Source organism: Talpa europaea (genome assembly GCF_964194135.1).
Source record: "Talpa europaea genome assembly, chromosome: 3".
Classification (NCBI taxonomy): Eukaryota; Metazoa; Chordata; class Mammalia; order Eulipotyphla; family Talpidae; genus Talpa; species Talpa europaea.
The window spans coordinates 29826337-29845956 of NC_140069.1; the positions used below are offsets into that span (position 1 = coordinate 29826337).

Consider the following 19620-nt stretch of genomic DNA (forward strand, 5'->3'; position numbering starts at 1 on the left):
ACTTTTTCTTTCTTGCTTAAATGATGCAAACAAGAATTAAAATTACATATAAACTATTACTGAAAGAATGTTTTTATATATGGGGGAGGGGAAGAGGGGAGAGAAGAACAACTAGAACATACCAAAGACTATTAGAAGTGGGAGTGATTTTTCTTTTTATCTATTTTCCAAAATCTCTGGACTGTGCTTATGTTACTTTAGTAATTAAAAATCATTTTTAAGCCTTTTTTTCTTCTGTGTCATTCATGTGAGGAAAGAGACATGAATATAAGTTTCTGCTTTGATGGACCTTCAATTTAAGTTACATGTAATTTCTCTCACCCTGAAGTGTAGAATCTCCTTTTCCAGACTTAAAGTTGCTAACTTGAACATTTAGATGAGAATCACCTGGTTGAAATAGAAATAAAATTTATTTAATGCTAATAGGACACTATGCATGTTAAATTAGGAGTAACATACAAATTAAATTTTATTTACTATTTAAAACAAATTGCTTTTTTACCACTAAATTCTTACAATAGAAAAATGTCCATTTTACTGACAACATATTTCACATGTCCTAAAGGAACTGAGTTATGTTATCTAATTACTGCAGTCTCAGTCAACTGAAATGCCAATAAAGATCCTGGAAAATTGCCCAAATATATAGAGAAACTGCTGGTCTATAATGACTATCAAGAGTCTTTTAATTAGGAGAACTGGAGAACTGGGCTCTGTAATTGGATTCAACTTTGCCACCTCTCAACAATACCAGCTGCCTTTCAACAATCCTGGAAGCAAACACACCAACTTAAGAACTTAGCCAGCATTTGAGACCAGGACTTAGGAAATATGGCAAGAGGTGAGAATAAATGTTATAACAGATATAGTATTTCTCTGACACTAAAAAGCATAATGATGACTACAATGTATTCCAAAGCTAGCAAGACATAGGATTGTGCTAGCAAGGAAGGCATGCACAAGACAGAGAAAAGAGGTCACCAACAAAAACAATAAAGCATGGCTATTTTGTAACAGTTAAAATGAGTAAGTAGAAGTCATTGCTGTACCATAGCAATAAATTCCACCAAGTCATCAAGAAAAAAAGTAAAAGTTACCAAGGCTAAGAAAGTGGTCTGGAGACAACGTCGAAGTTGGGAAGATAATTAAATGGTCAAGGGAGATAAGTCAATATCTTGAAAGCAAATTGAACAGCTTCACTTTGCAGACTGTTGTCTCCACGGTAAAACTGATGGCAATGTAAAAAGTTGCAATGAAGCCATCAATATTGGTCAGTTTGAGCATTTGAAATACAAGGGAAGAATATTAGCTCTACAACCTTTAAGTTCTAGTGTAGTCTAAGGCCCTCTCAAAAAGTTGGGGTGATAAATCCAGCTAGAACCTGCATTACCCAGAACATGCTTTGCTTCATCATTCATCTTGGAATGAAAGCACCCAACATGCAAAATGGGAACAACTAATTACATTTAATGATTTGTTTACTGTAAGAAATGGAGATGTAAGAGCGTTGGGGTAAAGCAATATACATGAGGAAAAAGAAGCATTTTCTCATATGACTCAAGGCAGAAAAGCAATTTAGTTATTATTTAATAGGCCATTCATTAGGCAGCACGTGACAAGTTAACTGTTGAAATCAGGTAAGCCGGTACGTGGTCAGCAATGCTCTCATGAAGAAGGGTATATCAGCACAATGATGTTAAGCAGTTCAAAAGAGTCAGATTTTGACATAATGATATTTTGTACATCTGATTAAAAGGAGTTGGATTTGATGTATCACTCTTATGTTCCACTAATATACCTTTGTTCTTCTTGGAACCAACAGGAAATGATGCAGTTGTAAGTTGCTCGGTGGTAACTGTGATGGTATTTTCTATCCCAGGGATAGTTGAATCCAATGAACCAGAATCAGTCTGCACCTTATCACGTTTACGCTGCTGTCGTTTCTCTCTGTGACTAATTTTAGTTTCCCAGGCTCCTGACATAGCCCCAGAAAAAAAAATGTTATTCAGCAAGGGGAAGACAAAAAGATTGTTTTTTTGTTTTATTTTGTTTCATTTTTGAGGGGGAGATATGGCAAGTAGACAAAATATTAGGATAAATTTAGATATTAAACTAAAAACAAAAAGTGCTTATTAAATTATACTAAGAATTTTTCCTGGTATTATTATATTGCTTTAAGCAAATAACTACCATTATTTATTCTGGTAATTTTTATCAAATCTTGTATCTATGGTTTAGAAAAAATTACAGATATAAATTATCTTGAATATTTTTTTATCTTGCTGATTAGAAACAACAAGACAGTGTTGCATGATATATTTAAGAATGGGGAAAAAACCCAAATCAAAACTTTTAGAAAACAGAGACAAAACAAATGACTTCTCAACTGCTCAAGATATTAAGCTATACCTTAAATTTCAAAGCAGTTCCCTTCAGGAAAAGAACTGTTGTATGCTTAATAATTTATATTCAAAAAGTATTTTCTAACAATGTCACAGATCTGTACATTAAAATCTGTATTATTTAAAAAAACTAGATACGAGATTAAGTGAAATAAATGCAACTTTTATATAATGCATTGGGATAAAAAAGAAAAATTTTTCTATAGTTCTTTTCACTTGCTCAAGTACCTTCATCAACTTCCTTTCCATCATGGCGTGAACTGTTCTGCACTGCTTTAGCATCTGACTTTGATTTCTTCTTATTTTTCTTTGACTGAAAGTAAAATAGAATGTTACTTAATATTTCACTTTGTTTTTATAAAGGTAGAAGTCAGTAAAATACATATGAAATGTATAGTGCTGACAATCAAAAAAAGTAATGTTTGATTAGAAAAGTAAACATGAATGGCAATAGTAATATGTCACCATTTATTTGTTGCGTATTTTACACTTATTTCTTATTTATTCCATGGAAAGCTCATTGGAGAAGGTATCACTCCCATTTCAAAGATGAGGAAATGAAGACTTAGAGATGGTGAGTATTAAATAGGCTATCTGGGTCACATTAAGTTAGTAAATGATGGAGTTGTCATTAGGAAGTAGTTTTGTCTTGCTCCAAAATCTGTGCCCTTAGACATCCTGCTATCCTAACTTACATCACAAATAAACACCTACACATGTTCAAGATATGGATATTATGGAGTAGTTTTCAAGTTCCTTTCTGTTAATTTCCTCCTCTGGAAAGTTTGCTAAAAATTATAAATTCATAAAGTCATTATTTCTATATTTAGCTAAGTATTTCCGGAAGAGAAGAAATATTCATAAGTGTTTTTATCTATGCTTTGTATTCATATATTTATTTGAGATTGGCTAATACATTGTTGTGCATTATCTTAAATTTAATAACTAAAGAGAATATATATCGTGGTAAATCTTTTTTTATGGGTAAGCAGTAAATGACATGCAACTGCTTTTCCTACAGTAAAGAACTTTCAAATATTCTGAAGTAACATGACTTCTTAAAGACCATTAAAAATTTTCTTAGACAACAGAAATATGTTATTTTAAAAAGTTTTTACTTTTTCCATAGTTGATCTACATTGTTTCTTTGCAGGTTCTCATTAATCACTCACATGTGTAATATTTAATGTACTATTTAATATACAGACTCATATTCACTTAAAAAAATTGAAATATCATTGGTATGCCATTATATTTACTTTTAAAGTATAAAATTCAATATTCTTAGTATATTTGAAGTTGTACAATTACTACCATATCTAATTCCAGAATATTTTCTTCACCCCCCACCCCCTCAAAATCCTGTACTTATTAGAAGTCACGCTCTACTAACTTTTATCCACTGGCATCCACCATTAATTTACTTTCTGTCTCTCTGTCTGTCTCTATCATATTCACGCCTAAGTAAACATAACACACTTATTAGCATCTGTCAATTACAGACTACAGCAGCAAACTTTTCCTATAAAGAACCGAATAGTAAATAGGTTAGGCTTTGTGGGACTACAGGTAGCAATCACACAATTGTAGCTATTGGATAACAGTAGTCATATATTACACAATATGTAACAATTAAATGAATATGTTCCAACAAAACTTAACAAAAATAGGCATCTGACTGGGTTTGGAGCTTGACAACTCCATGTCTAGAACAGCAGCAGTGTCCATTAGGAATAAAATGCAAGCTACATATATAATTTAAAATGTTGTAGGAGACACATGTTACAAAGTTAAAATAAATGGGTAACATTTCAGTAATATATTTAACTCAACATATCCAAAATACTATCACTTCAGTATGTAAATAATATAAAAATAATAGGTATCATATAAAAAGGAGTGCTAAATAGCGACGTGTGGCAAATAGCTACCATAATGTATAGTGGAACCTAGAGGAACTAATTAAAGTAGGTATGCCTATTTTACAACAAAGAAACTGAGGCCATAAAGAGATTGTAGAAATTGTCTAAAATCACCAGGTTATTACATGTGAAACCAGGACTAAAATCCCGTTCTAATTCCAGTGTTTCAATCTTGCAAATATTCAATACTCTCTACATTTAACTCAAAATTAAAATTTAATCATGTATCATACATGTGATTTGGGGATAAAATCACTTTTCTAAAAATTAATTAACTACCTAATTAGGGGCTAAATCACTCTTAACCCTTTTCCCCAACTCTCATATGAGATAAAAATTCCTATTAACTTCACATAAACTTATTTTAAGAATTAAATAAGAGTTAAAGCAGACTGCTAACTACAAAGCAGTATACACAAATTAAGACAAGATATTTTTAGAAGAGGGAATCTATGAAAAATGGATAGAAATTACATTTACAATGAAATATATACTATGATTTGTCACTAAAACAAACACTACAGAAAAAGATTATCATTCCCTTTTAAATTAATTAACCAAAAAATAATGCTCACTAGAAACCATAATGGGTCAGGAAAAAGACAAAACTTCCAAGCTAAGCATAACTCTGGGGCATGCAGCAGTGGGTGAGGAGAGAGAGGGGTCAAAACAGGGGAGATCTGTGGAGGTGGGTTACAGGTGCTATGTTGGTGGGAGAACTACAGTAACTACACCTAAGGGGAGAAATCAAATACTGTACAAAAATTAACAATGATGTAAGAAAACAAATTAAAATAAATAATAACCCAAAGGACACAAAAACATTAATTCAAAAGGACACCTGCACCCCTATATTTATTGCAGCACTATTTACAATAGGCAAGCTATGGAAACAACCCAAATGCCCAAAAATAGATAATTGGATCAAGAAGATGTGGTACATATACGCAATGGAATATTACTCAGCAATCAAAAAAGATAAACTCATGCCATTTGCAGCAACATGGATGGAGCTGGAAAGGAACATGCTTAGTGAAATAAGCCAGAAAAAAAAAAGAAAAACACTGGATGGTCTCACTCATAGAAGGAATTTAGAAAACCTAAATAAGGGATCAGGAAAAAGACTAATTGTAATAAAGTAAAAATCAAAATCAACAGACAACTATAAACCAGAGACATAGTACAGGGTGGAGGAGGGGAATAAGATCAAAACAAAGGGGGTGGGAATTTTACAGGGATAATAACCAAGATAAAAATGCATACTTTGTACAAAAAAGAAAAATGATGTAAAAAATATATAAAATAAACTTGAAAAAAAATAGTGATGTCACCACCACTAAAAAAAATTGTTAATGATAAATTGGAAGCAGAAATAAACTTTTTTAAAAAGGAGGAAAAAATAATGTTCACTAGTTGTCACTTAATAACATATTATAAAAAGCTTTAAAATAAATATGAATACATACTATGTGCCCCGACTATCCTGCTGAGCTGAACGAACACTTACTTCTGAACAATTCTACTAGTCAACGCTTATGAAGGAACACGGCAAATACAACGTTCTAGTAGTTCCCTGTGTCAACAGTTATATTTTCCTTCTGTTTGCTATTAGACTCCAACATGGGTAATTAAACTTGCCTCTTGAATGGTTTTCATCCAACCAATAATTATTAAATACCTACTATGTGCCACACACTGTTTTAGGAGCTCAGTATATAGTATTGAACAGAAGTCTCTACTTACGTTATAATTTAACAAGTGAAATAGAAACATAAATAAGACATTAGCAGAAACCTTTACCTTCAAAGCTACCCTCCCAACATGTCTACACCAGTCCAACGAATTTACATTACCATTAACAAAACCCAGATATTTCCTATCTACAAAGTCTAACTTCCTCATATATGTATAAAGTCTTCTGCAAACTGATCTCAACATGATGTTTTTTCATTCACATACATAATCATTTGATTCCAGTAAGACTGTTACCTTGAAAAATTCCTGCCTTTGTACCAGCTGAACTGATCATGAATTTTTTCTCAAAATAAAGTGGTGCAACAAGGGCACTAGGGTGATTTTCTTTGCACTCTGAACCATCTGCTACCTTCCTGAAATGACTTGAACTCATTACATTTTTTTTAAAGACTTATTTATTTATGCCTACAAGAGCTGGGGTATAGGCCAGAGATGCGGGGGTTGGGGGAGGTGGTGGTGAGAGGATTCACCAGAGACAAAGTGGGGAACAGAACAGGCAGACTGAAATACACTGCTGAGGGGAGCAGCGGGTGAGCCAGGAGAGGTCTGCTGCGTGCCATGTGGGTTTCTCCCTGCCCGGCTGGGGATCGAACTCGTGCTGCAGAGGCTGCGGATTGATTCATAGTGCGGTGCTTAACCCCTTGCGCCACAGGGAGGCCCTCATTTTATTTTTCTTAATACATTTCAAGTTCCACTCCATTTACCTTATCCCTGCAACTGTCTACTTTTACTCTCTCATAAAATTTCACATCTCTAAACACCTAAAACTGCCATGAATTTGGAAATTTGTCACAAATTTCCTGCCACCTTTCCATGTGGCAAGGTTCCAGTTTTTCGAATATGCACTCCTTGAAGGCAAGAGAATAAGAGATATTTCATTATATTAATAAAATCTATTTTATTTTATTCAAATGGGTCATGATAAAGATTGATGCATGAAGAAGAAAATAAATCTGCTTGAGGAAATCTGTCTAGCATTTGCAGGAAAGCTCAACTATAGCACAAAGTACCCTTAATCAAAAACCTCTACTATCATTTGAAATAGACTTCTCTTAAAGTATTAGACGCGATCTTAAAAATGTGTCTGTAGAGGGGCCTCCCTCGTGGCACTGGGGTTAAAGACAGTGCTATCAAGCGATCAACAGCCACTGCAGCACCAAGTCAATCCAGCTGGCCAAGGAGCAACCCACATGGTGCAGCAGACCTCTCCTGACTTGCCTGCTGCTCCCCTTAGCAGTGTGTTTCAGCAGATAGGCCTGTGCTGCTCCCCACTCTTTCTGGTGAATACTCTCACCACTCTCCCTGCACCTCTGGCTTGCACCCCAGTTCTTGTATGCATAATTGTTTTTGTTTTTTTTTAAAGTATCTGTAGGGGCCTCCCTGGTGGTGCAAGGGGTTAAAGTCTCGGTGCTATCAAGCTATCACCATGAATTTGATCCCTGGCCAGGGAGCTAATCCACATGGCACAGCAGACCTCTCTTGTCTCACCCGCTGCTCCCCTCAGCAGTGTATTTCAGTAGATCTACCTGTTCCGCTCCCCTCTCACCCGCTGCACCTTTGGCTTACACCCCAGTTTTTGTATGTATACATAAATTTTTAAAAATCTTAAAAAAAGTGACTGTAAAATATTTTCCTACCAGCTTCCATTATAATTTCATATTTCGTCTTCTCTCCATTTCATAAACACAATGCAGATATTACAAAAATTTTAAACTATAATAGTCTCATTAGAAGTTGTATCAGTGTTATATATGTATGCATGCACATGTGTATGTGTGCAAGCGTGAGTGTGCACACACACACACAGAGCTAAGATAAGAATGTATTAAATGGCAGTGAATAAGCATTTGTACAGTAGGTATTCAGTGGCTTGGAATTTAAAGTAATATTTGCACCCTGAATAGCAAATGGTTCCATTCTTTTAATGAAAAAGCCGTGATAAAGATAAATCCACCAACACTGCTTTTTAAAAACTGTATATATTTAAAAATATATACAAACTGGATGAACCGATAACTTTTTTTTAAAAAAGATTTATTTATTTATGCATTCAAGAGCTGGGGTACAGGCCAGAGATGTGGGGGTGGGGGAATGAGAGGATAAACCAGAGACAGAGCAGGGAACAGAACAGGCAGATCAACTGAAGTACACTGCTGAGGGGAGCAGCGGGCGAGACAGGAGAGGTCTGCTGCACCAAGTAGGTTGCTCCCTGGCCGGCTGGGGATTGAACTCGTGCTACAGAGGCCGTGGATTGCTTCATAGCACGGTGCTTAACCCCTTGCGCCACCAACGAGGCCCCTGAACTGATAACTATTTAAGAAATTGTGATGCCTGTGAGGTGAATTTAGAATTCAAAAATCTTATTAAGAGCAGTTATCTAAATATGCAAAACTCAGCTAGCAATCCATGTCTGGAATATGGCAATTCCCATAAATAAAATACCTCAGTAAGTAAACCAGAGAAAGGGATTTGCTGTTCACTCTTAAAGCAATGGGTTAAATAAGTTTGTTGTTCTAATACTTATATGAGAAAAAATTAAGCATATACTCTAAAATGTTTATTTGTAATCTTTATACATCTCTTATTGATAGCGCATGTATTTGTAAAAACAACTTTTTCGTTAGAGCATTATGATCAAATTTCTTCATTATTTTTGAAAATCTAAATTCATTCATTTTAATACTTGGTATTAAATATTGTCGGACAAAAGTAAAGAGATACAAACAGAGAACATATGCTACTGTCCATGAAACTGATTTTTTTTAAAAGATTTATTCATCTATGCATACAAGAACTGGGGAACAGGCTAGAGGTGTGGAGGGTGAGAGGATTCACCAGAGAAAGAGTGGGAAGCAAAGCAGGCAGTCTGACTGAAATATACAGCTGAGGAGAGCAGCTGGTGAGGCAGGAGAGGTCTGCTGTGCCATGTGGGTAGCTTCCTGGCCAGGGACTGAACTCATGCTGCAGTGGCTGCGGACACCAGGGAGCGCAGCCCCCTGTGCCACCAGGCTGGCTCCCCCATGAAACTAATTTTTCAATCTTATCCTCTAAGCATTCAAAGGAAATTTTTTTGTGGAAATTTAACTAGTAAAATTTAAATTTTCTTCAATATCAGTCAGTTGTTCCTGGAATTGAATCTGAAGTTTCTTTTTTTTCTTTTAACAAATAACTCACTAAAAAGACTTAAATTGGTTGTAGAGTTATGACTTAGAGATAGCTCTTTGTAATTAACCCATATATGCCTCAAAATAACTCTATGAGGCAGATACTATTATATTCATTTTAGAGATGAGAAAAGGGAGGAGGCACAGAGTGACTAACCAACAGAGATCATGTAATTAGGAAGTGTTGGCACTTGGACTTGATTCTATATTCTAGAAACTGGGCTGCTTTACTGTTTTTCTTTTAAAAGTTGGGCAGATACGAGAATTTTTACAAGTAACAGAAAATCATTTTTAATAACAAAATCACATAGTATTTAAACTTTTTAGAATACACTCTTAGTTTCATGATTTTCTTTCTTTCCCCTTCCTTCCTTCCTTCCTTCCTTCCTTCCTTCCTTCCTTCCTTCCTTCCTTCCTTCCTTCCTTCCTTCCTTCCTTCCTTCCTTCCTTCCTTCCTTCCTTCCTTCCTTCCTTCCTTCCTTCCTTCCTTCCTCCCTTCCTCCCTCCCTCCCTCCCTCCCTCCCTCCCTCCCTCCCTCCCTTCCTCCCTTCCTCCCTCCCCCCTCCCTCCCTCCCTCCCTCCTTCCTTCCTAGATTTATTTATTTATTTATACAAGCACTGGGTACAGTCAGAAGCGCAGGAGGGTGAGAGAATTCACCAGAGCCAGAGCAGGGAGCAGGGCAGGCAGAAGGACCAAAGTACACTGCTGAGGGGAGCAGCGGGAGGCAGGAGAGGTCTGCAGGCCATGTGGGACCTTTGCCCAGCGGCCGGGGATGGAACCAGCGGTGCAGAGGCTGAGGGCAGCTTCACAACCCAGCACTGGGTTTTTCCGCAGCGATTGCTGCGCCACTGGGGAGGACCTGCATGATTTTCTTTAAAAAACAAAACAAAACAGCTACTTTCTGACACCTTGATAATCTCTCCTTAACAATGTAGGGACAGATTAAGTATAAATTTTTCTTCAGACTATCTAGTAAGTAGGCAACCATTTATCATTGTATACAACAGATATGGAGCAACCTGATTTTTAGGAAAAGAAAAATGTATGGCTTACTTTGAAAGTCTGTCAGCATACAGCAGTATTTTGCCACAGTATAATCAATTCATCTCCTTATAGAATGAAACATTATTGCATCTCCCTTACCCTAATTTAAAAGTCTGGTCTTCCAGTTTGCAATCTGGCCTTACCCTCTCTTGCCACTGTAGCCACTGTAATTAAATAATGCAGTGAATGAATTGCATGCGTGGTGATGTATCTATAACCTTATCTCCCTAGCCCTGACTTTTTTGGTTGTTAAAGTTTAATTTCAGTCACAATGGCCTCTAAAGCAGTTGTTTTTATACACAAAAAAATTAGTTATTGTTGATGACAATATAACTGTGGGTAAATCTTATCTTTAGTTGCTCATTTCACTACTGAAATACAGTTATGCAAGTTCCCTAAACTGTGATATTAGAAACAGCTGAATTTTCTGCCTTCCAGATTGGGTAATTTGCTCTGCTACTAATTTATTTAAACCATCAGCAGCGATTTTATGCTGCAGTATAAGCTGACGAAGCAATGTGTTTTGGGAGACTGTCACATTGTTTTTTGCTAATTTTTCCACAGCAGAAAGAACAAGTGTTTCTTCATGGTATCTCTTTCCTTTTAAACAAGAAACTTCAAAAGAGGACTCTAAATATTTATGATTATATGCAGTAAATTTCTGTCATACTGAGTACTATATAACTAAACATCTCTTAAGAAAAATCTGTAGAGGTCAGTCCTCACATTTTCAATGTTAGATATCTTGCTATTGGAATTGTTTCAGCATATCATCAGCTAAAATCTCAAGGCACAACGAGAATTGGTAAGGTTTCTTACCAAAAGTAGAAATATATTACTATTTTAAATACCTTCTCAATAATTTCATTTTATTGGAATGAATTTCTTATCAGATCTGATCAAATCATTTTAAATTCATGGTGTAGTTGACATAGTTCTTAGAAGAGTAGCATCTTCTCTTTTCCTAGTTTTTTTACGTGCATTATTGTCATCTGCAATCTGCAGTTTTGCGGTCTGTTTACTGAAGGTTAATTTCGTTTAAACTAGGTAATACAATCAATTAACTCATGGAACTAAGCATATGTAAATTGCAATCTGCAACATTATGCTATAAGCAAAGAACCCAGTTAAGGTACTTTTTCAGTTGTAGCTTCTTATTCTTCTCTGGATCCCTACTGTCTAGAATTTTACTACCCTCTAACATCCCAAATGAGGATGCCAATGATTAGCCATATATAAAATATGAGTAAAGCTTACTTTTCTTCAAGTAGTTCTAGGACTATGAGAACTTGCTCTCAAGTTCACATAACTGAAACTATCAAAATATTGTAAGTAATTTACAAAAATTACTTTCATAATTAGACTCATCCTTCACTTTAAACTTCTTAAGAGTGGATATTTCTAGTATTAAACACCCCCAAATAAGTGACATCACTTAGAATGACAAAAGGTATACAATGGCAGCAAAAACTAGATCTATTCAAACAGAGAACTGCCCTCTAAGATTTCGCAATTTTAAAGAACTACAAAGTATAAAGAAAGGCATAGCAGTGCCCTATTCATGCTGAAAACATCAATTTTGGAAGTATAATCTAATGTTTGTATAGCATCAGATTCTAAGGACACTAAATAATTTTTAAGTGATTATTTTCCAATTAGCTAATATTTGCACACAAGGTAGCCAGGTTCTGAATGTAATTCTTATTCAATTTGTTAATTTTTTATTCTGAAAGAACTGATCCTTAAAAATTTGGTGAACTGCCATCTCTAATGTACACAGCTCTATAACCATCTGTAAACTTTGCCAGTAATACCAGGAATGGCAAAGGAAATGGCAAATGAAAAAGAGGAATGTATTTTCTGAATGTTAGAAATGTATACTACAAATACTTAAGTCTGTAGGCTAGTGGCTGGGTATAAAGTTTTCACTAATTCATGGCAAAAATGCTCTGTGTTCTGAGATTTTTGTTTCTTTCTACTTTCACTATGTCAAAATTCCTGTTTTTTGGTAATGATAATGGTTGTTTTTTAAAGGTACTTGAGAAAAAGTCTGAAAATCACTATCTTACAATTCATTTCATCTACTTTTATCTTCAACAAATACGGCAAGTTCCTATTTTATATTGCTTCATAATTTGGTACTACTTATTTTTCTTGTTTCAACATGAAGATGAACTGCATATGTAAATTGGAAAGTATGGATGGTGCAACAGGCATACCAATTACCTTTCTCTATTTTATCTATCTCAACAGTTCTTAATCTTAGTAATGTGGTGACACAATATCAGGATGAGATTAATATGCAAAGTATTACAAATCTTTTTAAAAGCAGAGAGGTTTGCAAGGGGTTGTTCATTTTGGTGGTAGGGAAGGGGTGTTATAATTTAAACTACAGCAAGATTATTCCACTCAGTACCACTCTGATACATTTTCTGAAGGGAAGCAGAAGAGTTGCTGGTTTAGGGTACCCATAATCTACACTTACTTTCTTCCCCCTCACCCTGATAGCAGAACACTTATCACCACCTGACATCAGAGAATGTATCTGCTTATTTTTAGTTGTTTCTCTCACTAAACTTTATTGAGAACAGGTTTCATATCATTTTATCAATCATACATCCCTAATGCCTGAAACAGTACCTTGCACATAGAAGGTATTTAATTAACATTTGGTTCAATGGAACAACCTAAATCTAGACATTATTACAGATAGCCCTGTCTACCCAACCCTCAATGTCCCCCCTCATACAACCTATGAGATACTATATTTGTATACTTGATCCATCATCCAACACACTAAATTATTTAAATATGTTTGGTGTGAATTTCTAAGTTATGGTACACTGCACAAACAGTATGGCTATCAACTCAAAATCTTAAAAAAATTTACATGAAGTCTTTTTTCAGAACTCTGTTTATCTAGGCCTGAACTTTTTTGTAGATGTAAGTCTTACATTTCTAATACACTCACTAATAAATTAATTCCACTTTGAGATCCAATTCTCACCTCAATCCCACCATATTTAAAACCAAATTTACCATGTTCTGACCCCCTCTGGACACTTCCTACCTGCTACAACCATAGTTTTGGTGGGAAAATGGTGGGCTAAGGCAGAAATCCTAGTTCTAGTCTCAGTTATGTTAATTGTTAGACAAAAAGCCTAGGGCACAAGTGAAGATTCTCTGATAAGATATTCTCCCTCTTTTATAGAAAACTACTTTGTTTACCTTAAAGGAAACCTTGGAAACTAAAAGTTGCTAAGTGGGAACCAAAGAAATCATGAAGCTATAGATTCTGTGACACTAGGGAACCTGAAAGGTAAACTGTTCAAGTTTCAGAGAACCAGACCATATCAAAGCACTCTAGATGTGAAATATTTTAATGAAACCCAAGACTAAATAAGAAGTTTAAAATAAGGGTTCAGCAAAAAAAGGGGTCCAAGAGAAAATATTTTTGGCTTTGCACACTGTAAGACTTATGTTGCAACCACTCAAATTTGCTTTTGTAGGGCCTCCCCTGGTGGCGTAGAGGTTGAGTGCTGGGCTGTGACGTTCCCTGGCCGCTGGCAAGGGTCCCACACACAAAAAAAAAAAAAAAAAAAAAAAGCTTTTGCAGTGCAAAAGCAGACACAGTAAATAAATGTGACTGGTCCAATAAGACTTTCCAAAACAGATAGAGAGCTAAAATTATCCAATAGGTCACTGTTTGCCAATTCCTGGTTTTAAACTATAGTTTTTAAGACGTATTATAGAAGGTAAAATGCAAGAATATATACACTTGCTGAGATGCAGGTATTCCCTGTTATGACAAGAGCTGCTATAGCTTATGCTTGTTTAAAATTTAAGCTATCTTGGAATAATTTTGCCTCTGACTTTTAAACCCACAGCAGTGGTTCTGAAACTTCTTGGTCATAGGATACTCTTAAAATGTAGTAAAGACTCCAAAAAGTCTTTGTTTATGTGGACAACAGCTACTGATATCTACTGTATTAATAAATATAAACTAAGATTTGGATATACTGATTTATTTCAAAATCATGGTAATACACTGATTACTTATTATATAATTATACTATAAAAATAACTGTTTTCCAAAACAAAAAATATTTCAGTGCAAAAAGTGGCATGTTTTACTTTTTTCAACTATCTTTAATGGCCGGATTCATAAGAGCCAGCCGGATTCCTATATCTGCTTTAACATCAATTTATTGTTATATTTGTTTGCTTGAAGCATATGAAAAGAATCTGGCTATGTATACATAGATATATAATTGGATAAAAGAGGAGTATTTCAAAAGTTTTTTCAGATAATTATAATATTCTTTGATATTAATGGTTGCCAGGGCTAGGGTTAAGGAGACATGAGGAGCAATTATTAATGGGGCAAAAGATTTCTTCTGGAAAGAAGAAAATTTTCACACAATGCCATAAAGACTACAGAACCTAAAATATTTGCTAAAATTAGTGTATATACACTAAAATTATATATTTAAAAGAAGTTAATTTTAGGGCAGATGTCAAAATAAAGCTGTTTAAGAAAGAAAAATAATGTGGCTGGGCCTCCCCTAGTGGCGCAGCGGTTGAGTGCTGGGCTGTGAAGCTGCCCACAGCTTCTGCTGCGCTGGTTCAATCCCCAGCTACCAGCGAGGATCCCACACGGCGTGCGCAGACTTCTCCTGTTGCGCCCACTGCTCCCCTCAGCAGTGTATTTCGTCACTCTGCCTGTTCTGTTCCCCGCTCTGGCTGTGGTGAATTCTCTCACCCTCCAGCGCTTCTGACAGTACCCAGTGCTTGTATAAATAAATAAATCTTAAAAAAAAAAAAAGAAAAAAAAAGAAAAAAAAAGAAAAAGAAAAATAATGTGGCTGAAGCTTAGAGAGGTTAAGAGGCAAGAAAACAGATGTGTGCCACGGGCAAGGTCTTCAGGTTATAGCCAAAATTGTGGAATGTTTTCTAAGAGCAATGGAAAGTCACGCAGGTATTAGGTAGAGGAAGGAAAGTATATCACACCAAAATGTGTCCAGTAGCAACATCTTAAAAATTGTTTCAATATGGAAGCTAAAACTGCATCAATGAACTTTCCATATTCTACTACAATAAATAAAACCCATTGGTCTATCTTGCAACTTTTGCCTGATTTTGTAACACGTGCTTGCATAGGTCATTTGGAAAATATTGGTTCACTGAGTTATTCAAATGTTCCAAAATGCTGAAACATTCCATTATATATATAACACACACATATTTTTAGAAATCACATGTTAATATTACAATAGATATCAGAGGGCCTCCCTGGTGGCGCAGCGGTTGAGCGCTGGGTTGCAAAGCTGCCTGCAGCCTCTACAGCGCCAGTTCGATCCCCGGCTGTGGGGCAAGGGTCCCACATGGCACAGGAGACCTCTCCTGCCGCCCACTGCTCCCCTCAGCAGTGTGTTTCCTCGTTCTGCCTGTTCTGCTCCCCGCTCTGGCTCTGGTGAATCCTCTCACCCTCCCACACTTCTGACTGTACCCAGTGCTTGTATAAATAAATAAATAAATCTTAAAAAACAAAAACAATAGATATCAGAAATTCTTTGAGTATTAGGAACTCCTCAAATTCATGGTGCTGGATTTAAATTTTTCAAATTTCTAATCTTTTATTGGCAACAAGATATTTTATCATTTGCAACATATAATACATCAGGTGTTTCCCTGGAAATGACAGAATCATTAATTATTTTGGAGAAAATGTTTGCAAATACTCAAGTCTAAACATGGCCTGTCCATCAGTGTTCTTTCAAGTAAAAATGGAGTAATCTGGGGCCTCCCTGGTGGCGCAAGGGGTTAATACGCAGCCTATGAGGCTATCCGAAGCCACTGCAGCACAAGTTCGATTCCCCCTACCCCCGCCGGCTGGGAGCTACCCACATGGTGCAGCAGACCTCTCCTGACTCCCCCACTGCTCCCCTCGGCAGTATGTTTTGGTCAGTCTGCCTGTTCTGTTTCCCACTCTGTCTCGGGTGAGTCCTCTCACCCCCCACACCTCTGGACTGTACTCCAGTTCTTGTATGAATAAATAAATCTTTTTAAAAAAATGGAGTAATCTGAAGTGACTAAACTAGTTTAAAACTCAATTGCACATGTTTTTCCTCAAGATAAAAACTGCTCTTCCATATGCAGCATACTTTACACAAACTTCTCATTTCTCATAATTAAAAAGTATGTATTCAAAGGTCAAGACTTAATCAAATTATTCTTACTGCTCTGTCAAGGGCACACTAAGTGAACTAGCATTATTATTTTTGCTGTGAGTGGACTGCAGTGAAGAACACAACCGTTTGTGGTTTGGTATCACTTCCTCGATTTGTGCAGTTCTAACTACTGCTTATGCACAATCAGTGCAAATATCAACATCATGAAAAAGGCAAATAATGTGAATTATTAAGGAAATAGTTTTTGTCTTCTGGGATCTAAAAAAAGGGTCCCTGGACCACACTTTGAGCACTGTTATTCAGAGAAATTGAGGGAACATTACTTAGCAGCAAAGTAATCTTGGGCAATTCACTAAGTTTTTAATGAGCTTTATTAAAAAGAAAAAAGAAAAAAGAAAAAAAGGCCAGAACTGTTCATCAAGATTAAGAGAAGTGAAAAGATTTTGTAACTGTGCAGCATCATTAAAATGTCAAAGCTTACTAATACTTATAATGAATGTTATCAGTATTTTGGCAGGACATAACTGACTTTATTCTAAACAACCTTGATGGTGACCAAATTTTATATATTTTTGCTTCAGTTGTTTTTCTTACTAACAATCTTTTTAGCCATTCTGCTGAGTATGTCTGATTTTGCTCATTTGTTTCTCTCCTTGCAAAAATTAGACCCTCTTCTTGTGATTACTGAAACGCCATATGCATCCTTAGCAGTCCAATTAAATCAGTCTTGTCTGGGTACCCAAATAGTGTAAATCTCCTCTGAATATCTGGCACTTTATGCCTATATTACCAGATAATTTTTCTTGAGCTTGCCTTTCCTTAATTATAATTAACTATAATCTTTCTGAGGGTAAGTACATCTTACATTTCTCTTTATTCCCTTCAGCATGCAGTATAACACAATGCAGTCAGTCTGGCTCATGGTCTAATATATACTCTAGTAAGCCCAGTTCAAATTGACCTTTATATTCAAATAAAGACCCAGAAAACTATGTAGTTTAACCTGCTTAGCCAAGATCTAGAAGCGTTATCATATACAGTTTTTAGAAAAATTTCTTATTATAAGGTTTACTCAACTAACAAGGGAAGGTATTCAATACCACAGCTTAGAATGCAATTACTTGCAAATCATACTTCTCAAAGGGCCCAAGATATAGGTTCTGAGATGAAAGCAAATATACAAAAATGTATATTACGGTACTTAAGCAGATCTAAGATGTGCTTAGATCTGTTTACAAAGAAAAATAATGTATTAAAATAATGTATTCACAAGGGAAAAAAGTATACAAAAAACAGCACATATTTAAAACATAAAAAAACCAAATTTATTATAATAGCATCAGTTGCTTGAAATGAACCAAGATAGAAAGCATAACATAATATGCTATAAAATGCAGGATGGCAAAAAGAAACACTAGTCATGAGTTGTAACATTTACTATGCAAAAAGTCATATGAAATAGATGACAAACTCAAGGTAGAAGCTTTGTACTAAAAAAGCAACAGCAACTGAAAGGAGAAAATACTGTCAATTGATTAAAAAGCCTCTGAAAAAAAATAAAATAAGTAAAAAGCCTCTGAGTTTTGACATGAGAATAAGGTTCAAATCCTACTTCAGAAACTGTATGAAATTAATGAAACTACATAACCCCTCTATACAATGTGGTTAATGTTACTTCCCTGACAAAAGTTTTTGAGAGGAACAGAAAGCTACTGAGCACAGACTTTGAGGTCAGATAATCTGGGTTAGAACTGACTACACTTCTAACAGCTTAGTTAATTTAAGTCTCGGTTTCTTATTTGTAAGATAGGTGTAATACCACCTCCTTAGAGTTCTTGCAAGAATAAATAAAATAACCATATTATAAATAATGTCAACTGCTATAATTATTTTCTAACATAAGAAATTTCAAATAGTGTTTTTTTTTAAATTTTATTTTATTATTTTTTTTTTAGAGAGAGAGGCATGTATTCTTATTTATTTGTTTGTTTGTTTGTTTGTTTATACATGCACTGGGTACAGTCAGAAGTGTGGGAGGGTGAGAGAATTCACCAGAGCCAGAGCGGGGAGCAGAGCAGGCAGAAGGACTGAAGTACACTGCTGAGGGGAGCAGCAGGGGGCAGGAGAGGTCTGCGCGCCATGTGGGACCCTCCTCCGGTGGCCAGGGAGCAGCCAGGGATCGTACCGGTGCCACAGAGGCTGCGGGCAGCTTCGCAACCCAGTGCTCAACCACTGCGCCACCGGGGAGGCCCTCAAATAGTGGTTTTTAAATGGTGTTTTTTTATCCTCATACACCCAATCTAATTAATCTATATGTTCAATTATCAGAGATAAATGGAAGTTCATTAATTGTTCCAACTACAAATTTTTCAGGCTACTTCAGGGTGTGGAAGCAGGAATAAGTATAAAATGTTCAACAGTAGAAAGTCAAGAAACTAAAAAATACTAGATGGGAGAAGCATAAATCTGCATTAGCCATATAAATTATTCATGCTATAAATTCGCAACCTTAAATTAGCTGCATATTTACTAACATAAATCATTTACTATTTATTTTTCTGTCAAAGGCAAAGTCACACATGCATTTAATTCTTTCTCACAACTATTCTTCATTTTAGGCCCCTACCTATAGCTGTTTTGACCCTATACAAATTTCACTGAGTTATAGGGGGAAAACTGATCTCACCAACTTTTCAAAGGTATTTTGAAATTGCAAGCATTAAGAAATTGCAGGAACCACTATTTTATGAGGATGAAACAGTTGCACCCTAGTTCCTAGAAAATACTGTGGTTGTTTTTCCTGAATAGAGTTTAAAAAAAAAAAAAAAGGAGGGGAATACTTAATGTACCAAAAGAAAGAACCACTACTATGAGTTTCTTATACATTTTGCCTACTTTCAAATCAAATTCAAATCCAAATGGGTCAATTCTAACACTGGCAACTGGAAAAAAATTAATAAAATCCCCAAAATAAACCATTTATAGGGTATGATGATTGTCTTATTTGAAAATGTAACAGTGGACACACAGACCTCTTAACATTGACCTGAGTATAGAACATACCCTTTGTTACACAAAGTCAAACTATCTAATAAGAACACCATTATGTTTCTATCACAACAGAAATCTGCCCCGACACTT

The 19620-nt window shown here is 35.6% G+C and overlaps 1 protein-coding gene across 5 annotated transcripts in view; it reads right to left on the reverse strand.

Moving 5' to 3' along the window:
* Window positions 1-19620, reverse strand: part of MTDH (metadherin) — a gene marked incomplete at its 5' end in the record, with an annotated part of 53947 nt that overhangs the window by 21244 nt on the left and 13083 nt on the right. For 3 of the 5 annotated variants that reach the window (XM_084229545.1, XM_084229543.1, XM_084229542.1), the window contains 3 exons: window positions 322-387; window positions 1799-1975; window positions 2631-2715. In XM_084229545.1, coding sequence (XP_084085671.1) covers window positions 322-387; window positions 1799-1975; window positions 2631-2715 — 328 coding nt within the window. The remainder of the gene's footprint in view (window positions 1-321; window positions 388-1798; window positions 1976-2630; window positions 2716-19620) is intronic. The other 2 variants (XM_084229546.1, XM_084229544.1) reach the window with 1 other exon arrangement.